This window comes from the organism of the source record quoted next, unplaced genomic scaffold, assembly GCF_019419815.1.
Source record: "Pyrus x bretschneideri cultivar Hongxiangsu unplaced genomic scaffold, Pyrus_bretschneideri_v1 Contig43, whole genome shotgun sequence".
In the NCBI taxonomy this organism is placed as follows: domain Eukaryota; kingdom Viridiplantae; phylum Streptophyta; class Magnoliopsida; order Rosales; family Rosaceae; genus Pyrus; species Pyrus x bretschneideri.
Genome location: NW_025999757.1, coordinates 4051046 through 4062417, shown reverse-complemented (window position 1 = coordinate 4062417; position 11372 = coordinate 4051046). Strand labels below are relative to the sequence as shown.

At 33.2% G+C, this 11372-nt stretch overlaps 2 protein-coding genes across 2 annotated transcripts in view; both read right to left on the bottom strand.

The window, feature by feature from the left end:
* Nucleotides 1–11372, bottom strand: part of LOC125469501 (coiled-coil domain-containing protein 86-like) — a 70852-nt gene that overhangs the window by 24667 nt on the left and 34813 nt on the right. The window lies entirely within an intron of this gene.
* LOC125469509 (major centromere autoantigen B-like) lies at nucleotides 168–2255 on the bottom strand. The gene is made up of 2 exons (XM_048566902.1): nucleotides 1985–2255; nucleotides 168–1892 (listed from the first exon to the last, which is right to left on the bottom strand). The coding sequence occupies exons 1-2, from the start codon at nucleotides 2054–2056 to the stop codon at nucleotides 1701–1703; spliced, it is 264 nt and encodes an 87-aa protein (XP_048422859.1). The 5' UTR covers nucleotides 2057–2255; the 3' UTR covers nucleotides 168–1700.

Sequence of the window (11372 nt, the reverse complement as noted above, 5' to 3'; positions counted from 1 at the left end):
AATACATCCAACATTAGCGATACTTAAGAATTTTTCTTCCCTGCCACTGATTGCATACAATCCTGTACTAGAGAAGATAAACAAATGGTTGTATACTAGCAGTAAATATTTGAAAAAAATGATTTTAAACATACAAGGGAAGGACGTATCTTTAGCAATACCAGGCAAGAATCAATTCATCGAATTGGGGGAAAATATTTCTGTAAATGTCAAATTTACAGATATTAATTGTCATTTACAACAAAATCATACATCTTAAAGACTCGGCTTCCATTGAAAAATTGTGTAAATTACATAAATATCAGTGCAACAGATATTATATTGAATAATACATCAAATAAATTAACAGCAGACAATTTCTTAGCCTGAGATTCAAGGACTATACAGCTGATTCAGCCTTGCATCGCTACTACACTACGGAAGCTGGTTTCTGCTTCTTCAACCCGAACAAATTATTGAGGTCAGAAAGCATAGGAGAAATGACCATGGTCTGTGGAGCCATGAAATTTACTATCTTATCATAAACATTATACTGGCAAAAGCTTAATGCAATAAGCCTTAAACAATCTAGCCAAGTTTGCTCAACATATGCTCCAAGAAATTCCAAAACAAAATCACAGCAGTTTCACATAGGGAACCGAAGAATCTATTGATACCTTATCTTGCAACTATTAGAAACAATTTTCTTCTTCTTAGCATGCAACCTTTTCAAGGAATAAAATGATGTCTCAGAGGATAATCAAATAGTGAAAAATCAGAATTAATAAACAATAGAAGTTCAGGATCAATTAGGTTGTGATTGTTAGCAGGAATAACTGCTAGCTTGTTCCATTTTTAATGTTACAAAAACATAAAAACTTGAAGAATAGAAGTTCGGGATTGATTAGGTTCCAAGACTACCATAAGCAGAGACAATACAACGTCATTGACTTCCATAGCTGCAGATGCAGATTGTTTGAATGATCTCATGGCTCAGACTTAGTTCCTTAAAGTTGGGACTGGCGTGACCTCAATGAGAACTAAGCACAGACTTCACTACAATTCAGCAGACCCAAAGCTGATGTGAGAAGATTTACGTTAACAATTAAGTCGGTCCAAGCTCAACCTCGATGCTTTGTGTTTTGGGATAAGCTTAGGCAAGGCTGAGCTCAATCCATTCTTCTTGATTAACACTCTTACACTCTTAATGATAACTTAGTACCAGCTTAATCTGACTAATTATAGTAACTGTTGTAGCGGAACTTTTCAAATTTGGGGAACCCTCACAATCATATGAAATCGAGGAAACTTGAAGCATTTCCTTAAAGTTTGATTTGATAAAATTAAACTCTATCTCAGCTAATAGTACAGTTATAAGCTAAACACACATTATGAGAATTTAAACGGTTATTAAAAACTACAAACACAAAATCTAATCCATGATTCCATGTGAACTTGAGAATGCTTTCTGAAGCAAGAATCTGAACTCAATAAACATCGATCAGACAATAATTCACTATATAAATAATTTTTTTCAACTTTAAGGATTGGCATAAAAAGAAGCTTTAAACAAGGAGCAATAATTTGATGTTGAAAAACAAAACCTATTTCATGGATATTACAAGAGTTATTATTTTGAACAACGTACCCTTTGGTTCTTCACTGCTTGACCTTTAAGAAGATCTTTCTTTAAAAATAAAAGGATTGTGAAGAGAAGTCTCTTACTGCTCCTGATGACGAAGGTTCATGTATTTTTTCTCGAGTTCTTCCATCTCGGCATCTTTATTATCATTTTGCCCATCGCCATTTTCCTCTTCCCCAACTTCTTCTCCATCTTCTTCCTCATTTTCTGATTCTTCTTCCTTCTCCTCGCCGTCGTGCTCATCATCAAAGTCATCCTCTTCCTGCTCCATCTACATCACAAATCATCAATTAACAACAAAATCACCACAACAAACTGAATAATTACCGAAACCCAATAACAGAATTTACAAATCAAACTAACATTCAACTCATTGCTGTTGAAATCGCCATTGTCCCCGAACTCACTGTCACTGTCAAGAGCCTTCATCGCCATTCATCTCCATTGCTTTGATACAACTTCATTTCAAATATCCAAACCAATTTACGAATCCCAAACCTTTTGAAGCTGCAAGGAGAAAAAAGACGACAAGAGTTGAGAGTCACAAAGGAGGCCGAGAAGAAGCTGCAGAGTTTGGGTTTTGGGGCCGTTTCTTAAACCCAAACCTGTCTTCTAAAACAAGTCCCAAAATCTGTCAATTATTTTCCCCTTCCTAGACCAGAAAACTTTGGTCCTTAAATAAGCTTCATGGGCTTGTTAGGCCAATATTAGATTGAGCCAAGCCCGTCTCATTTAATTAGTACTTTATTGCCCATTCTACGAGAACGACTTATTTACTACAATCTAGTGTTATTTCTTTTTATTTGTAAATGATAGATTTTAAGTTCAACTCATGTAAATAACTAATTCAATACTAAATTATGATGTTTGGCTCATTGTGCGGCTAGCTCGAACTTCATACCTATTAAAGAAATGATAAAGACTTACCTAAAATAGGAGTGACAGATTGTCGGATGTATCCCAAGCCAATTTTATAAAAGTTTCCCTCCAATCTCTCAACTATGGTTAGATGTCTTTTATTTGTGGATTTGGAATACAATTGACCTAGTACGCTTGTTTCATATTAATCTTTCTTGTGTTCAACACACAACATCATAGTTTTCATAAAGTGAGCACCACATATAGGGGTTGTAGACATGCTTGAAATAATTTGAATTAAGCTCAGCTTTTTAGTGAAATGAGTTGAGCTAAAAAAATTGCTAGACTCGCTAAAAAAAATGAGTCAACATAGAGTTTTGGTATTTTCAGCTCATAAAGCTAGTGAACAGCTCATATCTTTGATGAGATAGCTCATATCTTTCACTAGAATTCTTTATATAGGACTGACTGGGCTCCTATTTTAAATTACAGGTCAATCACCAATTTTATGCATTTAAGTGGATCACCCTCAGCTAGTATTATATACTTTTGGACTGTATGGACTGTCTGTTTTCAAGGCATGAAATGAAAAAAAATTTGCCTTTTGGTTTTCGCCTCCTGAATTATCTGAGCAATTGATTACAATAATGTGTGTAGTACATAGTATTCTTAAGCCCGAGGACTAAATTATTAATGTATACAAATTTTGTTATAAGAAAACTTTCTACATGTTTTCTCACTCTTCTTAGTTTATGATTGAATTTTATACTCCTTTCATTCATTAATTTATGAAATGGGTTTTTTTCTTTTGTGATTTCAGTAGTTAGTCTTCAGTGACTGCACAATTTCATGGTTTTTTTACTATCTCAGAAGTAATTGATAGAGTTGGATGTGATTCGGGCAAGTTTGCAGATATCCATTTTGTTTTGATTCGGGCACCTTCTACCAAACTGTACAAAATATTAAAAAATTATTTGATTGTGCTGTTATGTATTTCTTTTTTTATTTTTTATGGCAGTATCATTTTCTCAACAAAATAGAAATTACTTAAATAAATAAACTACTCAAGCAATGAATCTTCAATGAGAACTCCATATTTTCTCAGGTTGGACAAAACCAGCAGGTGTTTCTTCACAAAATTTACATGCCCATCTCTTAGATGGACATAAAGAACATCAATTGTGTGTCACTTACTTTTTTTTGGTTTAACTATAAGTTATGATTTTTGATACCGTAATGAGTTTTTTCGCATAATGCATATGAGGACCTTTGACTCTATTGGTTCTGTGTTTGAAGCCAGAAAAACTCATATGTTGCTTTTGCGGTTTGATTAGTAGTTGTTGATTAGAATTGGTTAATTCTTTTACTAAGAATTTGTTTTTACTCACTCTATTGGTTCTTCTTCATATAAGTATATAGAAATTGCATCATCAGACTAATTACAATTAGTCAGCTTATGGGTGTGTTAACATGTTTAAGTAGTAGTACTTAAAACTCAAAACATGCTGGAGTATTTCTGTCATTAATTTGTATCGAACTCAGTATTTCATAAGAGTTGAACATGAGAGCTTTGTGGAAAGGAATAAAACTAGAGCATACCATTTTATGTATGTTTGATAACATTGCTTATAATTATAATAATTACGTTTTATTCACATTGTAGCTCTCATGGAGTCCCCTGCTCAAACATGTGTCAAGCCGAATAACAATGGACTGCAGATATCAAACAATGCGGCACACAAAATTAAGCAGGAGATTTAGGATGGTCAGTTTGCGGATACACCCCATTTAATTTTCAAATTAATATAGTAATTGTTTGTGAATGAATTCAATTAGAACTCACATTTCTGATTTTTTTTTAATTCATTGGATTATTAAACCGTGTCATTATAACATAATTTCAGCTAATGTGACATCAATGTATTTGCCTAATTTTAGGAATGGGAAGTAATTCTGGTGAACGAAGCTCTGGAGTTCAAGGTTGTACTTCTGATTCTCATAGGCTAGATGGATGGAGAAAATCAGCAGGAACTTATTCACTGTCATACAACGTATACTTGAATCAAAATCTATTTTGTAATGCATTGGAAAGTGTTTCTGTTTTATTGGGCGACACCTTAACTTACAGATAATGCAATGGTCCATCTAATCATGTCATGTGTTGTGACTGTTTTTATTTCAATCAGTTTAACTGCCCTCTTTAACCCTTGAATAAGCTATGCTCAGTTGAATGTATATAAAAGTTAAGCTGCCTATCTTATCGACCTCATTTACTTATGTGTCCCTCTGTTCATTTATGACAGTTGGTTCCCGCTGCAACGCGGTGGCTTATTATCTAGTGGTCTTCTAAAACAAGTCCCAAAATCTGTCGATTATTTTCCCCTTCCTAGACCAAAAAACTTTGGGGCCGTAAATAAGCTTCATGGGTAAGTTAGGCCAACATTAGATTGAGCCAAGCCTGTCTCATTTGATTAGTACTTTATTACGCATTTCACGAGAGCGATTTATTTACTACAATCTAATGACATTTCTCTTTATTTGTAAATGATAGATTTTAAGTTCGACTCATGTAAATGACTAACTCAATACTAAATTATGATGTTTGGCTCATTGTGTGGCTAACCCGAACTCCATACCTATTAAAGAAATGATAAAGACTTGCCTAAAATAGGGATGACAGATTATTGGATGTATCCCAAGCCAATTTTATAACAGTTTCCCTCCAATCTCTTAACTATGGCCATATGTCTTTTATTTGTGGATTTGGAATACAATTGACCTAGCATACTTGTTTCATATTAGTCTTTCTTGCATTCAACACAAAACATCATAGTTTTCAAAAAGTGAGCACCACATATAGGGGTTATAGACATGCTCGAAATAATTTGAATTAACCTCAGCTTTTTAGTGAAATGAGTTGAGCTAAAAAAAATGCTAGACTCATTAAAAAAAATGAGTCAATATGGAGTTTTGGTTTTTTAGCTCATAAAGCTAGTGAACAGCTCATATCTTTCATGAGATAGCTCGACTTGTTCGTTAAAGCTTGTCTCATAAATATACTCTCTCTCTCTCTCTCTTACCAATCCAAAATACCCCTCTTTGAAAAAAAATTAAATAATTAGATGAGCTCATGTTGTGAGCTGCCTCATTATCTAAAATGCAAAGAAGAAATTTTTGGAACAGACGATCAATCAAGCGAGCGATAGGTAGGAGTAGAAACAAGCAATGCGTAGCAGCAGAGTACAACGAGAGGAATTGTTGTTCTGGTTGATCAATTGGTATGCCTAACCGATCGATCGGTTTGGCTCTTTTTTGTTTTTTGTTCCGCGTTTTCAAAGCCTATTTAGAGTAGGTTGTGGGCTTTATTGGGATTCCTTTCTTGTAACTAAAGCCATTACATATAATTAGGGCTTTAGGGTTTTATTCTTTGCATGAGAGACATAAGAATTACAAGGGAATCACTTTGTGAGATTGTGAGGGGTCAAAGATACCAAAAACTAGGGGTTGCAAAAGCATAGGCGGGGTTCTTTTAACTAAAAAGGCTTTTCATACTAGTGAGATATCTTGGGTAACACCTGTTGTACTTTTATGGGCAAACGGAAACGAATTTTAACAAAATACCAATATCAACGTCGTAGGTGAAAACTAAAACAAACAATCTCAAACTAACACAAGAGATTTGTGTGGTTTGGTGTAAAGCCTACATCCACGAGCGAAGCACGACGAGGAATTTCACTAAACAAACGAAGATTACAAAAGAGTGTTTAAACTCTCACAACCCAAATCCCACAAATTCCAAACCTTAAACCAAACGAGTAGAGAACCCAAACCAACGGAGAAGATTCTCCTAAATTGTTCTCTAACTCACAAACTCACAAATTGACTCTCACCAAATTGCCACACGAATGAGCCACACGTTTGCCACGCACTCATTTAGAGAATGAAATGTCGGTCATGTGATGATTATCAACATTTAGAGATGGATGGTTTAATTTAAATTTATCTATTATACGTGGTGATTATTGAGGATTAGACTTAGTTAACCTCGCTATATTTGATTAATTTAGTAGCTTTTCATTTACTTGGGACAAACAAAATAAACAAACAACAAACAAATCCCATGAAAAACAAAGACAAAACCAAATTATACATGGATCATAAAGGATGGACCACACCTTCCTCCTATTAGTGGAAGGGTAATGTTAAGGAAAGTTGATGATTAGATTATTACTTAAACGTTGATAAACGTCCTCATTTCTATTGGTGACACATCATTTAATTTACAAATTTAATCTCCTTCGAATTATTCAACTAGCAATTGGACAGTTATATGACACTGCACCAAAACCGTACATATAACAATCGCTCTAATGACTATAATCTGTCATCTTGGATAAGAAACGAAATAAGAAGAAACATACAAATGTTTCGCACACGGTGATATTTATATTCCCAAAATCCCATCCACTAATCATATAAATTGGATTCCTTCAGAAATATAAGATACTCAACCGCCATATTTGATTCAAACAAATCTCTCATAAGGCCTGACCACTGTTTTTTCCTACCCTAACAAAGCACAAGTCTAGGTAAATTGCCTATATAATCCACACCATCTAAAATGATAAAGATACAGAATGCACGCAAAGAAAGAGCCAGAACTATGTAACCAGTCAAATTCAAGTTCATTTCTATAACTCAAGATACTTACTTTTGTTCTCCGTTCGGGAAAATTCTCGACCGGTTTAACTGAAAACCCTCTAGTATACTCATGTGTACTCTATATTTGGTTAAAGAGCTTCCAATAGTTTTAAGCACATTGAATCATGCAGCTACTACCAACCGTTAACGAGATCCGTGCTATATACAGAAAACAAAGATATACAAAACCACCTTCTAGCAAAACACAGTTCATTATCTACATAAATTTCAAATTTCAATTCAATAGATTACGTAAAATACTCGAAACCAAAATCAGATAGCATTCATAAGGTATAACTACTTACTTCATGAGAATGTCATAGTACTCAGGATCCAAAGAAGAAAACATTGCATCCACATCTTTTATAGCCATGTCATAGTGCTCTACGCACCATTATCCAATTTGCAGACTGCAAAACTCAAATTTGAAGCTCACTTCAGTTTAGATATCCCAACAAAACCCTAATAATCGAATCAAACCCCAACCACATCCAAGCAGAGCAGAAAAACTACCAAATTATACTCGGCTACTAGAAATTTCCTTAGACTTTAAGGCTTAATACATGTTAATAAAAAATTTCCTAAGTGCATATTTTATCGGCAACAGATCATGGTGGGAAAAAAATCAGCACATACCCTCAGAAAGTTATAATAGCTGAAGGAGAGGCCAGCGGAGAAATCTGGGGAGAGGCTCTTCTCCTTTATAAAAGGAGGTGCTTGGTACATAAGCCACAGGACGCTGATAAACGCTTTTTATTAGGGTTTAATTTTTTTTATCTCCAACAACGCTTTTTATTTTATCAAACTTTAAATATTTTATTACTAACAATTCAAACTCAACCAATTCATTTTCTAAAAGAGTCTTAATTATCTTCATTTTCTTTTTGCTCAAGGTTTCACGAGTTTTATTATTTTGTTAATATTTAGCTGATAAACAGTTGCTCTGTAAATTATGGGAGTTTTAACGAAACATTTCCGGTAATATTCACTTTTAACGAAAAACCACATTTTTATTTTTCTCTGATACTATTCACTACACATTTATTTGTCATTCTTCATTAAAACTAAAGTCTTTTTAGATTTTTCGTTAGTTTTCCTGTAAATTTAAAGAGTGACTGTTCATTTTGCTGTAATAGAAGCTCTTTTATAGAGTTTGTTGGAGATGTGTTTTTTTTTTTTTTAATTTGACTATTTAAAATAGAATTTTATTATTTTACTGCATCTCCTGAAAAATGCTCTTAGTAACTTAAAGTGAATTTGGTTTAAGTAGCTTGGTCTTTTTTAGAGGGGTGTTTTAATATAGAATCAATCAACTATAAGAAATGTTGGAAAAAAAAAACCTACTTATCCATGTCACCAACTCAAAGAATTTAAATTTTTATTTCTTTTTTTCTATTTTGCCCTTATTTACAAAATTAATTTCCTAATTTTATGCATTCTTTTAAAATAAAATCCATCATCTAATTTAACAAAATCTATTGTTTGGAAAAAAAAAATTATATAAATATACAAATAAAAATATCCATAAAAAATTAAAAATACTTTATCAATACATTTATAAACAGTAAAAATATCCCTAAAATAGTCAATAAAATTATAAAACACATATGCTTTGATCAATGTTGTTACGCTCATGTCTAAAAGAAACAACCAATGAAACTAAATAACAATTCAATATTAAACGATTTTGGTTCATATATACATGCTAAAATTCCAATTTCACTATGCAGCGATTTGCTTTTGTCTATTGATTTTTTATTTATTTATTCAATCGTATAACTCAAAATAATAGGATGAGTATTAAAGGAAAAACAGAATGTGAAAAATGGCTTATCTTTAAAAAAAAAATAATAATAATAAATAAATAAATAAATAATAATAATAATAAACCTTAAAATTTCATGTAGTTTGCATTGCTATTTGCCTTAGGTGCACCAAATTTGCTTTTGTTTCAATCATGACGCTGTCGTTTACAATTTGGTTGTGTATTGGAGATGATTTGACTTACATCTCATTATTCTTGGTTGAGTAATAATTTTCTTAGTTGGCATGAGGCTTCACTTTCAACTCAAATCTCATACTGAAACTCAAATTGGGTATGCATTCCTGCTTTTCAATCAATCACCCCATTGTTTTTTTTTTTTTTTTTTTTTTCCTCCCAAGTCACGGGGACAAACACATAAAATTCCAGCCACTTACAATTATAGTTTTAAAAAATTCTCTCTTTTATATATCTAGATAATGGGTAAATTACACTTTCATACCTTAGGTTTGGGGTCTATTTCAATTCCTTGCAACATCTTCAAAACATTTTACTTTCATACCTTAAGTACCATTTTATTTCAAAATAATATCTCCGTTACATTTGCTATCCATTGATCTGTTAAATGCTGACGTGGCTGCCACATATATGCCACGTGGCTGCCAAATGTCTGCCACATGGCAAATAAAATAATTTTTTAATTTTTTTTAAAAAACTTGAATTTTCTCAAAAAAAAAAAAAAAATTGAAACCCATGCCCCGCCCCCCCCCCCCCGCGTCGTGCGACCTCCCCACCCTGCGACACACCTCCCTCCCCCCCTAGTGACGCCGCGCTACCTTCCCCGCCTCCCTCAGGTCAGGATCTCGTGATTTTTCAGTATGGGTGAGTTTTGAAAATACCTTGAGTTTGAGATGATTTTTGGACTAGTTTTCTGGTAGATCCATCTAATCTCGGGTGGAATTTTTGTGGGTGATGGGGGATTTTTGGGAGGGGTGATGGGGGATGGGAAAAAGGGTTGGCTCGGGGTGGGACGAACTGGGACTTTTTTTTTTCTTTTTCCCCTCTTCTTCTTCTTCTTGCAGGTTTTTGGGTTCTGGGTTAGGGTCGCTGGGTAGGGGGGCGGGGGAAGGCACTGGTTTCATTTTTTTTTTCTTTTTTTGAGAAAATTCAGGTTTTTTAAAAAAAATTAAAAAAATATTTTATTTGCCAAGTGGCAAGCATTAGGCAGTCACGTGATATATATGTGGCAGCCACGTCAGTATTTAACAGATCAATGGATGAAAAATGTAACGGTGGTATTATTTTGAAATAAAATAGTACTTAAGGTATGAAAGTGAAATGTTTTAAAGATGTTATAAGGAATTGAAATAGACTCCAAACCTGATGTATGAAAGTGTAATTTACCCCTTTTTTTTTCAATTTTTTGAGAAAATTCAGGTTTTTAAAAACAAATTAAAAAATTATTTTTATTTGCCACGTGGCAGACATTTGGCAACCACGTGGCATATATGTGGCAGCCATGTTAGCATTTAACAGATCAATGGATGGAAAATGTAACGGATGTATTATTTTGAAATAAAATAGTACTTAAGGTATGAAAGTGAAATGTTTTGAAGATGTTGTAAGGAATTGAAATAGACCCCAAACCTAAGGTATGAAAGTGTAATTTGCACCAAGATAATTGATGTTTGCCTTTTTTTTTTTTTTTAGTTTTAGTTTTGGTTTAATTTGTCATTTTTGTGGTGATTGAGAATCCAGAGCTTCTGAGGTTTGATTATTGTCTATTTTAAACTTATCCTTGGGTAAGCACTTTTGATGAAATTATGTTTTTACTCCGCTTTTCTGTATTTTTGGGCAATTGAAGTTGAATATGGAGAAGGTTTTGACATATTTAGACCTGTTGGACTCTCAAGTTTGATGTGGTAATTGATTTATTGAGTTAAATGTTTATTAGTCAAATTGTGTTTTATGTTATGTTGGATATAATTTACTGATTATACTTTATGCTGCCATGACTTACTACTGTTAATTTTTACTTCGAGTAGGATTTTTTGTACGATAAAGTAAAAGAAGGTTTTCTTAAACGAAAAACAATAAGCCATGAAAACTAATGATTTAATTGCGTAATATTGAGTTTTTTTCGATGAGGGATTTCGAGTTTTCCACCAAGTCTCTATCTTATTTTTAGTTGTTGAGTTGTAGGTAATACTTTATGGTCAATGTGATCCTATATCTATTTAATTAATTGTATTCTTAGATCATGTAGGAAGACTAACAAGTAGCAATGTTGCTGCTTAACATGTCAAAATGCTATTAAAAAAAAAAAAGCAAAAGCAAAAGTGACTTGTGGTAATCTATTTGAACTTGAGAATGCTTTCTAAAGCAAGAATCTGAACTCAAGAGATTTAAACAAGGTGTAGCATAAGAAAT